General features: G+C 46.6%; 1 protein-coding gene across 1 annotated transcript in view; it reads right to left on the reverse strand.

Moving 5' to 3' along the window:
* Window positions 1-11,328, reverse strand: part of TEX10 (testis expressed 10) — a 926,719-nt gene extending 915,391 nt beyond the window's left edge. Inside the window, exon 1 of the mRNA XM_069620605.1 lies at window positions 10,942-11,328. Within this exon, the coding sequence (XP_069476706.1) occupies window positions 10,942-11,130 (189 nt within the window). The 5' untranslated portion in view covers window positions 11,131-11,328. The remainder of the gene's footprint in view (window positions 1-10,941) is intronic.
* Window positions 11,329-18,252: the final 6,924 nt, after the last annotated feature.

Below are 18,252 nucleotides of genomic sequence, written 5' to 3' on the forward strand. Positions count from 1 at the left end.
ACCATGCTTACCTAGCCCACTGAGTGTACTCGCCCTGCTAACGAATGGACTAATGCTAACCTTGGCTAGCCCATGTTGTTGATCACATTAGTGTTGGACTGCTAATTAATGTTGGACTCTTGCAATCTTGAACTCTAAAACTCTTGCAACTTATAACATGTTTGCTAACTACTTAACTCATTCTTGGTGCTTGAAAACCTAGCTCTGCAAACCCCATCGTAGGAGGCACCGAAATCTATACCCACATCAATAATTTGCTGTGCTGTTGTTCCCGTATACTCCAACCACATGACAGCCTCTTCTCAACTATGTATGGGCTACATCACATTTACTGTGTACTCCTCCTGACCACATCCTCAATCTCTAAACACACTATAAACATTAGCACGCACCTTGCATTTCTACACTCAGCACCCACACAACACCTCATCCCAAACTTGCATATTAGTTCCGGTTGCACTCAGCCCTCCTCACTGAATTGCACTCCTACATTTTCAACATCGTACATTCCCACCCTGCATAGCTTCCAGCCGAAGTACATTATGCCCTGCATCAATCCGTATCTGAACTCACCAGCCCTATGGCTTGAACACTTTGCGCGCAAACCCACGCCCAACCAACCATGTGCACTCAACCTTAGGAACCTGAGACTAGGCTCCAGATTTAGCAAAAAAAGCCAACTCTCCCCTCTACCTGAAAGTAAAACCCCCTCGATTACAACCCTATCTAACGGAACAGATAACTCCACCTCTACCCTAAAATAACACACCAACCATCCACTCTAACGGCTTGCCCATGGTAAAAGATACCACAATTAAAGGGGCCCTTGTCAACGCCATATCGTTCCCAGCGCACGCGCTTGACATCGCCGACTTTATTGTATCAGAGGATCTCGACTTCCTAGCCATCACCGGGACATGGCTACATGCGGCATCCGGACCATCATTGGCTTTATCAATACCCGACAACTATGCCATCACTAGATGTGACAGGGACACTAACCAATCAAAAGGTGGAGGCATTGCCTTCATCTTTAAAACTCCCTAGACATATCCCCAATGACCAGATTCCTTCTGCTGAACTAGTATCGGTTAAATTACCTCTATCTCCTAATCAAACCGCCACAGTGCATCTCATTTATCGCCCACAAGGAGCCATCTCCTCCTTTGCTGAAGATATATCCACCCACCTCACGGTTAACACCAAGCCTAATTCTACAATTATACTTCTTGGGGACCTCAATCTTGGCTTCCAAGACCCGAATGACCTCAAAGCCCTAGACTTTGCCAGCTCTCTGTGTGATTTAGGATTTAATCACCACATCCATGAGCCTACACACATCAAAGGGAGAACCCTAAATTGGATTATTGATCTTAAATGCAGCATTAACCTGATGTCTGTCACACCTTGCATATGGTCCAATCACCAAAAGGAAACCTTCACAGTCAAAGCGTCACCTCCAAATCCTAATCTAGTATTGCACCTTCCATCCAAACCCGCAATAAGAAGGATATTACGAAGGAGAAACTACTACCGCTAATCCTTCCTCTTCTAAACAATGACGCTGTATCTTGTTCTGATCCAACAGCATGAATTGATATCTACAACCAAATGATCCAAAAAGCATTCAACTCTCTAGCCCCTCTAAAACTGCGTAAACCGAAACCCCGTGCCCACCTTAACTCGTGGTTCACACCACAGCTAAGAGATTTACGCAAAGCAAAAAGAAATGCAGAATCACACTGGAAAAGTCATCAAACAAACAGACACCAATAAAAGTAAGCTAATTACCGCCTCTGACAACTACAAGGAAGCGATACAGCAAAAAAGGACGTTTACAATAAACGCGTCCTGCAGGCAGAATCTAATGCTAAGGAGCTCTTCAAGATTCTCAAAGAACTTGAATCTCCCATAACCCCCATTGACAAGTGCACTACAGACACCGTATGGTGTACTAATATCCAAAATGCGCTTCTTGATAAAATAACTACACTGAAGACTAAAATTAATAATGTAGCCTGCTTGCAGACCCACCCTCTACCACACCCAATCTCAACCACCTTGCACCCACCCACCCTGGCAAACCGTTCAGTTTTGTCTCTCTGGGAAGTGGAAAACATTAAAAAGCTCAAAACCTACCAACTGTCAAGGCGACTCTTGCCCTGCGACTGTCATCAAGGAAGCTGCCCATGATCTAGCCCCGTTCATTAACCGTCATTAATGCTTCATTCAAAACATGTACTGTCCCAGATGATCTCAAAGATGCGTGGATCATCCCTCATCAAAAATCCTACCGTTGATCCAAGCAACCCGTCAAACTACAGGCCCATTACCACGGTGCCTTTTTCTCCTAAAATCTTAGACCGAGCAGCTTATTTACAAATCCAAGACTACCTCGAATCTAACAAACTCCTCGGTCTCCGCAATCAGGCTTCCGCCCCAGACATGGAAAAAGACTGCCCTCAAGGACCTAAAAACACAAATTGAGGACCTTAAAGACAAGAGCACGCTAGCGTTACTAGTCTTACTGGACCTCTCTGTAGCCTTCGACCTAGTCAACCATCGAATTCCCAGCCATCGCCCTAAAAACTGCTGCCCACTTCTCAGACGAAGCCACCTCGTGGATCAGTTCCTTCTTGGCAAGCAGAACCATGCAGGTATTCTCCCCTTCTGCATCCGTCGATCCGTCACCAGTCACAAGTGGGGTCCCGCAAGGATCTTGCGTTTCACCCACATTGTATAATGTGTTCACAAAACCACCATTTGATATTCTCGACTATCTGGGTGTCACCTACACTAACTACGCGGATGACACCCTGATACTCATTTCCATCACTGGAGACCACGAAACTGACTCTAAAGCTCTTAGCAACATTTATTCAGTCATTCAGACCTGGATGGCACATCACAGACTATGCTTAAACAATGATAAGACAAAGCTACTTATCTTAGGTTCCCACCTTAAACTTAAACTGGACCCCGCCTTTAAAGCTTTTAGCATTGACGGGAATACCATTAAGGTTTCTAATGATACCAAAACCCTAAGCTTCTTTCAGGACTCTATCCTCTCGCTGATGAGACAAGTTAATGTGGTGGTTTTAGCATCTGCATACACATGCAAACTCCTGAAAGCTTGCAGACCGTTCCTTATTGCTTCGAACTGCATTATCCTTGCAACAACGCTCATGGCTAAAGTTGACTACTGCAATGCCCTCTACTTGGGGACCAGTCTTAAAAACATCAATAAACTACAAGTAACTGAGAATAATGCTATTTAGAGCAGCCCTTAATATTCGTAGAAAATCTCATATCTCCGACACAAGTCGGAGTCTTCACTGGCTCCTGGTTGCACTCAGAATCTCACTCAAAACTCTTGCACTTACTCATAAATGTTTAGCCAACCAGGCACTTGATTACTTGGCCAACAGCCTCACAGCAAACACGGCCACCCGGCCACTCAGATCTGCACAAGCCCATTCACTTACCAGACCCAGATTTAACCAACAGAAAGCTGGGGGGTCCTGTTTCCCAGTCCTCGCCTCCAAACTATGGAACACACCTTCCTAACACACACAGAACAGAACTCCCTTACCTTGCTTTTAAGAACAAAGCCAAACTATCGCTCACTAAGCAGGACGTAGCCTCCTCCACCGCTTAATGTAAAGATTCTTTAAATCTCTGTAAATACTTCTGCAAAATTGGGACCCGTTATTATAGTCTCTGTTCTATTTTGCAACTTATTCTCTGTAAATACCTTACATGTTGATATTTTTCTGTCAACACTACAGGCAAATGGGTCTGTATAATGTATGCAATGTAATATATGTACCATTATGTACTTCCAAGACCTGTATTGTGATGCCATCTGCGATGTTACCTGTAACTTTGTAAGAAATGCGCCCAGATGCCCCAGGGCCAGGCACACAATATATATATATAAACCAAATACAAAATAGTAGAGACAAAAGACGGAGATAGGAATGAAGGGTTCATTTGAGAAAATGATACTTTCTTATGAGAGAAATGTTGATACTCTTTTTCGTTGGAGATTAGGACTATACTACTTTCACTTTGAAAGCCTCTTTCCCACTTCCGTATCCAGCAGCAAACAATATAGCAGATATATAGAACGAAAACAGAATATATGCACCGAACAGACCAGACATTGGGAGCCTTTCATACTCACCAGCTATTGCCGTTTCACAAAATACAGTGGAAATTCTGCATTTCACCTATTGCAGAAGCCTGTTAGCAGAGGTACCACTTCTATGTAAAAGGCAAACTAGCGGAGGCATTTCTGGGTTTCCCAGGTGACAACAATATTATGCCAATCCTGCACTACCTCCACGTCTGCTCATCTGTGCTAGAGGCTGAGTAGTGAGAATATTTCCCTCTCATGAGCTGTGCCCTTAAAATGCTAAGAAAGCTGACAGTCTGACTCTCACATATAACTTTCTATCAGGAGGGGGCTGGCCAGGGAGACGCATGCATTCTCCACTCTGCCGCGTGAGCCATTGGTTTTCTGGTCCCCCATCATCAGCTCTCCAGTACTCGGGAACAACTAGGCAGCGCTGCTGCATTTAATATCACCAGACAAGTGGCTGCCCAGTTCCTATCCAAAAAAAAAAAATCAAGATGCTAAAAATCGTATTTGAAATACCGATATCCCGATAGAAAGAAGCAGACATTGAGCATGCAACAGGATGAGAAAGAAGGACATGGAAGTAACGCCACATTTTCCTAGGATTCACACGCTTGACTGGTGTACAGGCTCATTCAGAGTATGAAGTAGGGTATGAAGTAGACAAAACATCTCAGTGTTAAAAAGAACACCCAAAAAAGGTGTATTCATCGGTGGTCTCTAAATCTGCCATATTTAATCAGCATTTAGGTCTTCTCTTTGGCTTTCCAAGTTTCATAACTTTTAGAGTTGGACACATTTACAGCTGTAAAGTTACATTTCCATTAGCCAGCCAAGACATGAATCAGCCTTACGATTTGATGGGAGAGGATGGGCTTATCAGCACAAGAACAGACAAGCACAGTTTTGCCAGATTGGGCAATTAATCACACACATTGGACTGCACAGAATCCCATTTTGCAAGGAGAAAGTAGGTGTGGGGCTATGGTGATTTTGGCCTTCTTCTTAACATGCCCACTACTGATTCAGAGAGCATACCAAAATAATATTCAAAACAAATAGCAGCCTGACCTGGTATTTACAGAATGCAAACCGTTTGTATTCCCTCACTGTGGGAAAGGGGAGGGCAGAGAATTGGATCAGAGAATTAGAATGTTGGAGAGGAAGCTTTCAGTATGGTGTGGTACTGGTAAGTTGATTTCACCAGCCACACTCACTAGCATGCTGCCATTGTTGGCTCACAAAGGCCATTTGGATAGCACACAGTCCAAACTAAGCCAAGAGAATGATATTGGTGGCCAGGTATAGGCAGTGACATGGGAAGACATAACATTGTGCTCAGCTTGCAAAGAAGGTGACAAACACCTCACGACAGGCATGCCTCCCATGAGGTCAGTCAAGTGGACAGGAGACACTGGGGCAGAAGATAGGCATTTGATTTTATTGGACAATGGACCACATGCCCGTGGAACAACGATATGCATTAGTACTAGGATTACACACCCAAATGGATTGAAGCTGAATTAATGCCCGAAATTATTCGAGGCAACAGTATGAGCTCTCACAAAAGTATTCAGGAGATAGGGATATCCTGGAGAGCAAGTGTCAGACAGCTTAGTCAGAAATGAAATGCTGAACTTTTTAACCGATAATAACATGAAACACCCGGCGCAGTTCTTTACTACCCCAGAGAAAATGGACAGTTAGAAAGGGGGGACCGAATGATAAGTTAGTTATCCAACAAGCCGAGCTATCCAAACCAATTGTCACTAAAAGTCCAGAGGACGATATGGGCTTACATTCAATTCCACCAGTGGTGTCACCCCTTTTCAGGTAACAAGAGGACAGAAAGCAAATACCAAGTTGAACCCAGCATGGGTACAATCCAGAAACGAATCTCAAGAAATAATTCTTTCAGAAAACTAGAATAGGGTGACTGACATGCAACGGAACCAGAAAGAACCGTTTGACAGACGAAGCTGCAATCCCCAGGATCTTCAGTGTTGGAGATCTTGTAAAGATACGGATGTCCGAAAAGGACAGAAAAACCTCCTCGAAACAGAGCAGCCCCTTAACTGTCACTGAAATAAATCAGGGCAGTATAACCACAGAAGTAGACAGAAAGTGGAACATGACCAGAGTAGCAGTGTATCAAAAGACCAGGAAAAGCAAAACTAGAGTAAGAAACTTGCAGGTGGAACCAAACAATCGGGTGTCGGCGAGAAAATGTCTAATAAATAGAACAATTTAAGTAAATACTCGATGCATGGCTATCACAGAAGTATTTCCTGCAACATAACCTTCAAATACCACGATGACCCTCGTGTATTTTGCACCCTCTTGAAATTGGATGGGGCAATACATTTCTGATGTGACGGAGCTTTTGCGCTTATTTACGTTAAATGCAATTAGAACATACTCCTATTGTTCTGCACCTATACTGTGGAACAGCATCGCTGGCACATCAAGACACCCAACTCACTCCTCCATTGCAAGAAAGAAGTGATGACTACTCTTCAGCTGTTGACCACTGATGTAGCCGGATTTATGTTATAAAACGTAAACGAAAATATCTAATTACAAAATCATGGACACCACCAGTCCACATTTTGTAGGTTCAAACTGGTCCCTGCAACACATGTATTGTGGTTTCTGAAACACATGTATTGTATGAGGGGGGGGGGGGGGACACCTCTGCAACCCCAGCAGACCAGAATACCGAACTAGGGGAGCAGCGGACACCCCCGCAACCCCGCTCCCCTAGTTCAGTATTTTGGTAGTAGGTATTTTATACTAGACCGAATGCACACTATTTGTGCATTCAGTCTTTCATATACAATATTTTTCTCCATTACCGCCCATCCCCACACATCCATCGAGACCACCATCCTGCACTATTGTAACTGCCTCTTTCTTGTCAGTGCTCTGTTGGTTCCCAGATAGGATTGCGCTTAGAAAAACCATACATAAATGTAAAAAAGGCACTAGAACTTCCACACATATTTCACGTTTCATTTGGACTTGAGCGACAATCCTATTTTCATCATTGTGCAGGCCTCCACAAGAATTGCCAGAAACGTTTGAAACACTGCGAACCTTAAGTACTTCAACAACCTTAAATACTTCAACAACTGAAACGGATTATGCTCATTGCTTATACCAGAGCTATTCAAACATTTTATACTGAGCCACCTTGAGTAAAAATCTTGTTTCCATAAAGTGCCGTAGCCATAATCCCTTTTGAGTCCCCCCTGGAAATCCTTTGTGCCCCCTGTGGGGAAGGGGTTTGGGGGGGGGGGTCAGACGTATAGTTTGAAGACCACTGGTTTATACAAAATAATGGCAGGGTCTGGTCTTTCAGAACATTCTTTTGTAATTTATTGATATATAATGAGTACAGCAATTTTCAGATTTGTAACATTAAATGTATATGACATTGTTCTGCGTTTGGGGACATTATGTTTTAATGCACTGCACTGTCTGCAGTGCGAGACTGGGATAGTTTGAAGCTTACATGTGGTCCAGTTTAGAGTATACACTCGAGGTTTCGTTTTCTGTAAACACAGGACAAGTGTCCAGCTCCTGATTGAGAAGGGAAAGAACGGTCATCTTCAATGAACCAGGGGGCAAGAAGAAGACCTCGTCTAATCCAACATGGACAGTGACATATAAAGCAACCAGGCGTCTCACAGTTCGCATACTAGCCAACCCTATCAATTTAGGCGGTAGGCTACTGCTTTTTAGGCATTCCTACCGCCTCCAGATTTAAGTGTTTAATCCTACTGCTATTTTAAGATTGTCAAGTTGATTTATGGCTCCACAGGCTGCTGCTTAAGGCACTGCCCAGGACACAGGGACAGCAGCTTCATAGCTGCAAAATAAGAGTTAGTCATTTATTTTGATTGATGACACCCAGTGCTTCAGTGTTGTGTGTTCACTATCACTTATAAAATGTTTGCCTGTCAGTGGCACAGGAGCCTAAAATAAAAACACAATAATCAATTTCTAATATTTCGACTACGAAATACATTTTTGAGAACAGAACTAAATACCAGTGGCTGTTCTGGGTTGCCAGCCATTTGGTCGAAAACAATTGGTCGACTGGACAACTGGTCGAATCAATTTGGTCGAAAACCAAATGGTCGAATTTTTTTTTTTTTTTTCATTTTTACCCCTTTTTTTTGGGGGGGTCCCCCCCAACCCCCTTTTTTTTCTTTCTTTTTTTTTTTCTACTCGAAAACCCACAAAACACATAAATAAAAAAAAAAAAATTCGACCATTTGGTTTTCGACCAAATGACGTCGACCAAATTGCAGTGGACCAAATGACTGGACACCGCTGTTCTGTAAACGAACAGATAATTCAGCAGGATACACTGAAGACACGGGGTGACAGGTGAGTCCCAGATGTCTCCGTTTTAATATATTTGTTTTATTCTAATCTTTTGCTTGAAATCCATCCTTTTACATTAACTTTAATGATTATTATCACTTGTAAAGTTACAAATCATCCCCTTGTGTGTTCTCACATCTCCCAGTCACCAGCACCCATCACTTTTCACCAATTCCCCATCACAACTTCCTTTGCCTAACTGTATGTTATGTTATTTTGCATTTATATAGCGTCTTATATACCATTGGTATGGTCTGAAGGCGCTGGTAGGTTTAACGCCCTTGGGAACCAAAGTTCAGATCAGTAGAGAGAGTATAGAGAGTCAAGGTGCATGCGAGCACCGGGTATATGTGCAGCTGGTGCGGTATTCACGTAATAGCTGCTTCTTAGCGGTAAGTGTGGTGGTTGAGAGATCAGGAGTATGTGTTTGTTCTGGCAGGATTTATCCAGACCGAATGTGGCTGCGTTAGGCCTGATTAAAAACGCCTGGCTGGGGGGTGTGTAACCAGCAGTGTTTACCCTGAATGATGGTTAGTATGCGGCAGATGTTGGTATGAGAACAGTTAAACCGAATGGTGTCATAGTATCTCTGGGTTCTAGTTGAGTGGTGGTGTAAAGAGGAGAGTAAGCGTGGTGGTGTGATATGATGGGTTATGTGCTCTATCAAACGTTCTCTGGATTTCAAACCATACTAAATACTTCACGCAGTTCTATGTGTTCCAGTCCGTTCCATGCACTCCCATCAGCTCCATGCACTCCAGTCTGCTCCACACACTCCGGTCAGCTCGACGCCATCATGCACTCCAGTCCACCATGCGCGCTCTAGTCCGCCCCACGAACGTACTCTTGTCTGCCCCACGCACGCACTCTTGTCTGCCTCACGCACGCACTCTTGTATGCTCTATGTATACACTGCTGTATGTCCCATGCATACACTCCCGTCTGCCCAATGCATACCTTCTTGTCAGGCTTGTGCATGCACTCCTGTCAGCCACGCACACTCCTGTCGGTCACACGCACTTCTGTCGGTCGCAAGCACTCAGGCTCTAGGCACTCGTTCGCTTTAGGCACTCGTCCATTTTATGCCATCACACGCCCAATGCATTCATCTGTTTTGCTCACTCACCCGCTCTAGGCACTCGCCCCCTCTACGCACTCACCCCCCCCGACTACGCACTCACCCCCCCCCCCCCGACTACGCACTCAACCCCTCTACGCACCCTTTTTTCATATGCACTCATTTGCTCATATGTACTCGTCTGCTCTATATACTTGTCGGTCCTACCCACTAGTTTGTTCTATGCAGTCCTCCACTCTACACATTCTTCCGCTCAGCTCATTCATCTCGCTCCGCCCATCCATCCGTTGCTCGTACTCATCTGTTCTACGTACTCATCAGCTTTGCATGCATTCCGTACTCATCTGTTCTACATGCTTATCCGTTCTACGCACTCACCCGGACTATGCAACTCATCCGCTCTAGGCATTTGTCCGCTTTATCCCCTTGCATGCACTACACCTTCATCTGCTCTACGCGTTCACCCACCTTACTCAATCACCTGTTCCCTACCCACTCGTATGAGTAAAGTGCATACTCCATATGCCTGCCAACCTCAACTTGCAATCCTTGTCCCTCCTGCACGCCCTCAACTTAACCTCTTGCCCTCTCCATTGCCTCTTGAAGTTTCTAATTCTTCCTTCTCACCCTCTCTTTGCCCCGGTCATCCCTGCTTTGTCCAATGTGTTGATTCTCACGTCCTTTCTTCCAATTGCTTATGCTCTTCCTCCCTCTGCCACTGCTCGTGGGGGCCCATTTCAACATGATAGTCGGATCCTCGCTTGCTCGGACTGGAGAACAACAGTCAGAGGCGGGGGCGGGGGGTGTTGTGGGCATACACTTTTTTTTTTTATTATTATAGTTTGTTACAAATTTTAATTTATACATTACTTATAAAATTATTTACACCCTCATGTTTTTTTTCCAATCTCTCAGGGTATGATCTTTGTTATTCTTGTAAGAGCTGTTACTCCTTTTGGGCATACACTATAATAGAGACAAAGAAATGCAGCCAGGGGGTTAATAGTCACAGATTATCACAATAGGTACAGCCATGCCATAAGACTGCTGTATGCCAACACGGGGGCTGCTGCTCTGGCCCTTTCAGTTGAAAAGATTGAAAGGCCCGGACGCAGTCTCTGTTCCGGGCCCGATAGCAGGTGATGTTATGCCCTGTGATGTTATGATATGCTCATTATTATTTTGGAAACTTGAAGAATCCTACAGAACGCTGGCAAGTATGAATTCGCACACCTGTTATTACAGCTGTTGGAAGTAGGGGTAATCAGGCACGCAGAATTGCATAAAACCGTGACATTATTACTACGTGTGAAGTGTTGCCTCCACTCACCTGCACGCTCAGTTTGCGATTACTGGTGGGCTGGGGTTGTTGCTGGCTGGTGCCCCGGAGCTGCTCTGGCAAACGAATTGCCTTTGTCCTGAAGTTGGCCTGAGTACTGTTCTCCGGTCCGGGCTTCCTTTTTCCCACCTTTAGCTTCACCTTCTGAAAATCATCTTGACGTTTTCTTTTCTTGGCCATGGCTGGGGTTGGGAGCGACCTAACTAGCACACGCGGATACACAAATTATACCAACGAGCGTTTGAGCCTCCCGGGGCTCCGTTGCTTCAGAAATGCTTCTAGTGTCTATGCAAAAAAACAGCAGCTTCGGAAGGCGCCCAGAGTTTCGGCTTTACGACGGTGGCAGCCATGTTGAAGTGACAACGCTACCAGTTTGTTACCGAGTCAGAAGTCCGAGTGCATCTAAAAAAAGAGAACATTGGTACTTAAAAAATTAACTACAGTAACTTTTTTTATTAAGGGAAAACGTTTAATAACGTCGCTTTAGGGGGAAGGTCTCTAGAATTACATTTAATATCAACGCATTACATTTCGTGTGTATCTGATGAGAACCTTAACGCAGTTAGAAAGTAATATAATCTCTGATAGCAAATTGCTCCCATTTTGCAAAAATTGCATTGCAGCAATTATCTGAGTAATAAGCGAGCATGCATCATGAACAGCATTGGTCTATGTGTGCTCATGTGTGTAGTCCTGTGGGTAAGATTGACAGAGAGCCGTGGGTAGGCGGGATGTGAAATTGAAGATTATGACTGATGGTAGGAGGCTGTCTGGAGTGTAACGATGATGTACACATGATTAATGTATCTTTTATTTTTACTGTTGGAGTTCTTTAGGAGTCTGAGGTGTTATTGACATAAAGTGATTGTTGTGGCCTCGAAGGACGACAGGACGCTGTAGTGACTCTACTCTACTTTATTAAATAACAACTGGGGTGGACAGGTATATGTCCAAGTTCTCATCAAGCACGTACTTGCAGTTCAGTTAAGTTCAGGACTTCCCCAGTTGAGTCACTGAGGGAAATGGGTGCACTAGGATGGCACACTGTAAGCTTCTAGGGCCCCCAGGTAACCTCCTGTGGCTGTGGTGTTACACCCTAGAAGCTGTGCTGTACGGCTGCCGGAAGTTCTCACTTTCTTGGCTCCTCATCAGGAGCAGCGCTGTGGTGCGACCGCTTCATCTGGCGGGCTGCCAGCTCTCAAGCGGGAAACGTTTTCCCGCGGAGCGTGGGCTCGCGAGATCACGTTACGTGCGATCTCGCGAGATCACGCTCCCGCGATCGTGTGATATCCCCACACACCTCCTTTTCTGGGAAAAAGGATGGGTGGTCATTCCATGACGAAGTCTGCAAACCTGCTGGGTTTTCTTCTCTCTCTCTGAGGTCTGCTTAAATCTGTATATGGGGCAGGATTGCTGGAGTACCCTGGAGGAGATGTGGGTGATTTAAGTTCTTCTTCCCTTGCTCTTCGCTGTGACTCCCTGGGGGTAGTTGGAGAGTTGGGGCTTGAGAACTCGTTGCCGTGGTGTGGCTCCAAGACACCTCTTTCTGAGCGGCGAGGGTTTTCGGATGTCCCTTGGCAGTCTTGATCTTCTCCGGTGTCCCAGTGTGGTTGTTCCATGTCTTCCCTCCTGCGGTACATGGCCACTCTCTCCAGATTCCATTTCCTTCCGTCGCTGGTGCAGATGTGGTTTGACCCTCTCTCCATGACTTCTATGGGACTGCTGTACTTGGAGCCGGTCGAATTGTCTTTGTGGGGGAGGCTTATTTTCACCAGGTCACCTCTGTTAATTGCTGTGTGTCGAGCGGCTCGACGCAAGTCCCCTTGGGCCTTCATGGCTTCTTTGTTGCGCCGCATGCGAAACGCTACGTCGTCCATGTTCACGTCTTCGTCAGCCCTCACTTGATGGAGCCAGGGTGGTACCAGTGAGGATGCAGCCCTTCTCCCCCTCAGTAGATGGAATGGGGAGAAGCCAGTGACGGCGTTGGGGGTGAGGCGGTGTGCCGCTACTGCTTCCTTGACCGTCTTGTACGGGTCTGAGCCCGAGGCATGAGCCATTTGTAGTGCCCCTTTGATGAAGCGGTTTGCTCGCTCAACCAGGCCATTGGCCTGTGGGTGGTATAGGCTTGCTCTCCGTTGTCGAATGTTGTTGAGCTTGAGAAACTTCTCCATTTCTCGGGAGACTAGCTGGACTCCGTTGTCTGTGACGAGTTCTTCTGGTAGACCTTCCCGCTGGAATACGGCGGTGAGTGTTTCAATGACTGTGCTTGTGGTGATGTCTGACGTGAAGTCAGCTTCCACCCATTTGGAGAAGTAGCCAACCATGACTGTCCCATATCTGTGCTCTGGGGGTATGTTGTCCAGGGGCCCAATGAAATCCAAACCTAGTTTTCGCCACACCCCTTTGGGGACTTCGGTGGGCAGCATGGGGGCTTGCCTCACGGTTAGGCGCTTGTCACACTCGTGGCACCTTTCAACCATTTGTCTTATGTCCTGGTCCATGCCTGGCCACCAGTAGGCGTCGCGTATCCTGCGTCTGGTCATGTTGCATCCCAGGTGGCCCGAGTGTGCCCTGCACATTATCACTTTGCGGATGCCGCTGGGCGGGATGATTTGATCGCCTCTGAAGATGAGACCGTTCATGGTGGAGATTTCCTCGTTCACTTTCCAGTAGGGACGGAGGCCTTCGGGGATCGCTCTCTCGTTGGGCCATCCTTCGCGAACCCAGGTGCTGACGTGCCGTAGGGCCTCGTCCTGTTCGAACTCCTCCCGCCAGTGGCGCTCACTCAGGTCCATGTATTCGCCGTTCCTTAAGTCACTGATGGAGGCTACGACACACTCATCCTCCAAGAACGTGGTGTCGGGGGCTCTTTGGCTCAGGAGTCTGGACATGCAGTCCGCTTGTGCATTTTTCCACCCCGCAATGTGTGCTATTTCGTATGTGTATTCTTGAAGCTTTGCGGCGATCCTGGCCAGCCTCGGGGTGGCCGTCTTGGTGCCGCCTGGGCTCAACATGTGGATGAGGGGTTTGTGGTCAGTGATCAGCTTGAATCTCGTCCCCCATACGTACGATCTGAAGTAGTCGACGGCCCATGCACATGCCAACATTTCCTTCTCGACCGTGGAGTAATTCTTCTCCGATGCGGATAGCGCTTTGGATGCAAACGCCACAATGTTCTCAGCGTCTCCCTTCTTCTGGGTCAGGGTGGCCCCCAGGCCATACGCGCTGGCGTCTGTGGTAATGCAGGTGTCCCAATCAAGGTTGTATGGTTTCAGGCACGGCGCGTGTAGGATTCTCTTTTTGATTTCACAGAACGCCTCGTTCTGTTCCGGACCCCACGAGTAGGCTGCCCCCTTCTTCAGAAGCTCCCTCATGGGAGACGTGGTCTCGGAGAATCTGGGGACGAATTTGGCGTAGTACTCCGCTAGGCCCAGGAATGAGCGTAGCTCCTCTTTGGACAATGGAGCCGTTCTGTTATGGCCTGCATGAGGTCCTTCTTGGGACTGACGCCATCACTTGAGATGCAGTACCCAAGGTATTCTACCTTGTTCACTCCGAAGACGCATTTTTCATGGCGTAGGTGAATGCCCTCCTCTTGAAGCCTGCTCAAAACAGCCCTGAGTGCCTTGTTATGGGTCTCGTTGTCTTTGGCATACACAAGGATATCATCTTGAAAGAAGGAAACATTTGTGAGGCCTTTGAGTAAGGAGTTCATCATTCTCTGAAATGCGGATGCCGCCGACGACAACCCGAATGGCATGCGGGTATATTGAAAGGTGCCGAAGGGCGTGATGAACGCTGTAAGGGGGCGAGAGGCTTTGTGCAGGGGAATCTGGTGATAGGCATCATGCATGTCCAGCTTAGAGAAGATTGCCGCCTCTTTCATCATGAGGACGATTTCATTGATACTGGGGAGTGGAAAGCTATCTGTGATTACCTCTAGATTGAGGCTTCTTGTATCGATGCAGATCCTAAGGTCGTTGCTGGATTTCTTTTTGATCAAAACTACTGGACTCAACCACTCTGAGGATTCCACGGTCTCGATGGTTCCTTCTTCGACCATCTTCCGAAGGTGTGTAACGCTCACCTGATTCCCGTAGAGGCGCCGGTCTTGACTGGGCGTATACCGTATCTTCAAAGGTGATGTGTAACACACGGCTGGCTCTTTGGGCTGGACCTCTGTGCACTGTATGTCTGACTCGAAGGGTAAGATGTCTGCAGATAGAAAATATGGGATTAATGAACTGGGTTATTGAATGTCTCTCTCTTCTTCCCTTTCTCTTCTCCTGTAGAACCCCAAAGGTTAACGCTCTCACCTTAGGTAAGTGAACGCCGTGCTCTCCATCTGCCTCGGGGCAGGGTGCTGTAACCAGTTTCTTCACTGGATAAGGGGAGCAGGCCTCTTGACTTCAGAGGACTGCTGTCCGTCGTTTACTGCACGAACGGTAAGTTTCGAGTAATTCTAATGTCTTTAAAAGTCTTTAGTAATGATGTCTCTTGTTTTGCAGGGTTCCGGCGATGGCGGATGACGGGCTGAAGTGAGTTGAAGATGGAGCCCGTGTGATGAATAGAAGCGCCTGGAAGCACGTAAGTAAGCGCTTGTTGCCTGCTTCACGATGCGCTCTAACTGTCTTTTTATTTGCAGGTACAAGTTCGGAGCGGCTGCAGGGTGCCGGAATACCCACTGGGTTAGATGTGGAAAGGAGTAATGGCACGTGAGTATTAAAGTTCCCCAATGTCTTTAAACGCACCTTGTTTTGTCTTTCAGATGCAGGATGCAGCGCCGAAGGCCTCCGGAGCGTGCGAAGAGTAGGTAAGCCTTTGTCTTTCAGATGCCGGAATGCAGTGCGACGACCTCCGGAGCGCACGAAGAGTAGGTAAGCCTTTGTCTTTCAGATGCCGGAATGCAGTGCGAAGACCTCCGGAGCGCACGAAGAGTAGGTAAGCCTGTGTCTTTCAGATGCCGGAATGCAGCGCGAGGCGTTGGTGACAGCCGATGGACCAGGTAAGTGAAGCGCTGTCACTGAAGATCGTAATGCTAACCTGTTCTTTCTTGTCTTTATAGGTGTTGCTGAAGACTGGATTCAGGATGGTAAGCCTTTTTCCTTAGGCCCAGGATCAGATGCAGAAGACACGATGAGCGTTCTGCTGCAGAGGATGCAGAATAACGCAAAGAAAGATTCATCCATCGGGTGTGGTTTAAATAGCCTCCTGTAGTGCTTAGGTGTCTCCTTCCACAGCCACGCCTAGGTAAGAAAAGAGTTCCTGCTTTCCAGAAGAGTTCCAGTGTTCTGAACCTAGGGAGTGGCTCCTGCCCCACCCAACAGGAAAAGTAGTTCCAAACAAAAGAGGATCAGAGGCTCAACTGGCAGGCAAGTAAGCAGCATGGTCTGCTGCAGGTAAGTCCACCCAAGCATTATGAGCCCGGCGCTTCCAGCGCTGGGACTGGGCATATTTATGAGCCTGGTGCCACTGGCGCCAGGACTGGGTCCAAAAGGTCCCAATTGGGACTGGTTGGCACTCGGAACCTGGGTTATGGATCTGCTTCCAAGGGAGTTGGGAAAACCCTGACCTTTTGGAAGCAGAGATCATGACAGTACCCCCCCTCAAGGCCCCTCCCAAACCGGGCTTCTCCGGGGGTTTTGGCTTGTCAGGAAATGTTCGGTGAAATCTTTTGATTAGGCGAGGAGCATGGACATATTCAGCAGGTTCCCAGGATCTCTCTTGGGGGCCGTAGCCTTTCCAGTCAATTAGGTAAAATAGTTTAGATTTGGAGATCTTGGAGTCCAGAATGCTTTTGACTTCAAACTCGAGTTCTCCATCAACTAGGATGGGTTTTGGAGATTTAGTTAGTCGGGTTTGAGGATGCACAGGTTTTAATAGAGAGACGTGGAAGACCGGATGTATCTTCATGTGCGGGGGCAAGTCCAACTTGACCGCTACTGGGTTTACTATGGTAGTGATGGAATAGGGACCAAGGTATCTTGGGTTGAATGTGCGTGGCCCTTTTAGAGGTAGATATTTGGTGGATAACCAGACTTGATCCCCTACTTGATATTGAGGGGCTTCCTTCCGATGTTGATCTGCTCCTTTCTTGTATTGTTCTTTAGCCCTTTGAAGGTGAGAAACAGTTTCCTTAAAGGCTTGGGTGATTGTAGAATGCAGGTTGTCTACTGCTGGTGTTTCAAGATCTTGGAGGGGATCCAACTCCGAGGTTCGAGGGTGACTGCCGTATAAAAGAAAAAACGGGGTTTTCCCAGTTCCCGAATGGACAGAGTTATTGTAGGCATATTCGGCTATCCAAAGGATGTCTTTCCAAGTTTTTTCAGTTTGTTGCAGCATGCAGCGTAAATACTGTTCCAGAGTTTGATTGGTCCTCTCGGTTTGTCCGTCGGTCTGAGGGTGGTGACTGGTCGATAGTCTCACATCAATTTGAGCCGACCGACAGCAACTTCGCCAAAAATGAGAAATAAATTGACTACCTCGATCCGAAATTAGAACCGAAGGAAAACCGTGCAGTTCGACGATGTTTTCGAGAAATTCTCGGGCCAGAGTTGCTGCTGTTGGCAAGCCTTTGAGCGGAATGAAATGCGCCATCTTGGAGAATAAGTCCACGATTACTAGAATCGTATTGTATCCGGAGCATGGAGGTAGATCGGTAATGAAGTCCATAGAAAGCGTATGCCAAGGGCGAGGTGGGATGTCAATAGGGCGTAAGAGGCCTGCTGGTCTTTCCTTTTGACTCTTGTTTTGGGCGCATACTCCACAGGACATTATAAAGTCTCTGATATCTTTTTTCCAAGACGGCCACCAGAAGTAGCGCTTGATCTTTTCTGAGGTCTTGGCCATACCGGGATGTCCTTCCATTAAAGAATCGTGATAACAAGAGATTACTTTTTTCTGTAAATCTGTGCTGGGCAGGTATAATCGTTCTTGGAAATACAATAAGTTGTCCTTTACTGCAAAGTCCTTTCCCTGCAGATGCCAATTCTGTATGTCTGCTGGAGTTACAAGTAGCCTGGCTTGATCCTTAACTTCCTCTATGGATTGTGTGGCGATTACACCCAGAATTCTTTGTTCGGGAATGATTGGTACAGGTTTAGGGTTGATCAAGTGTTCTTCCACTCCCATCCGAGAAAGGGCATCAGCTTTACCGTTTTTTGTACCAGGTCGATAGGTAATTATGAAGTCAAACTCGGCAAAGAATAATGCCCAACGGAGTTGTCTAGAGGATTGGGCTTTTGCGGTTTTCAAATATTGCAGGTTTCGGTGATCCGTAATCACAGTAACGGTGTGTCGGGC

This window comes from Ambystoma mexicanum, chromosome 5q (assembly GCF_040938575.1).
Source record: "Ambystoma mexicanum isolate Mex_15411 chromosome 5q, UKY_AmexF1_1, whole genome shotgun sequence".
Taxonomy (NCBI): Eukaryota; Metazoa; Chordata; class Amphibia; order Caudata; family Ambystomatidae; genus Ambystoma; species Ambystoma mexicanum.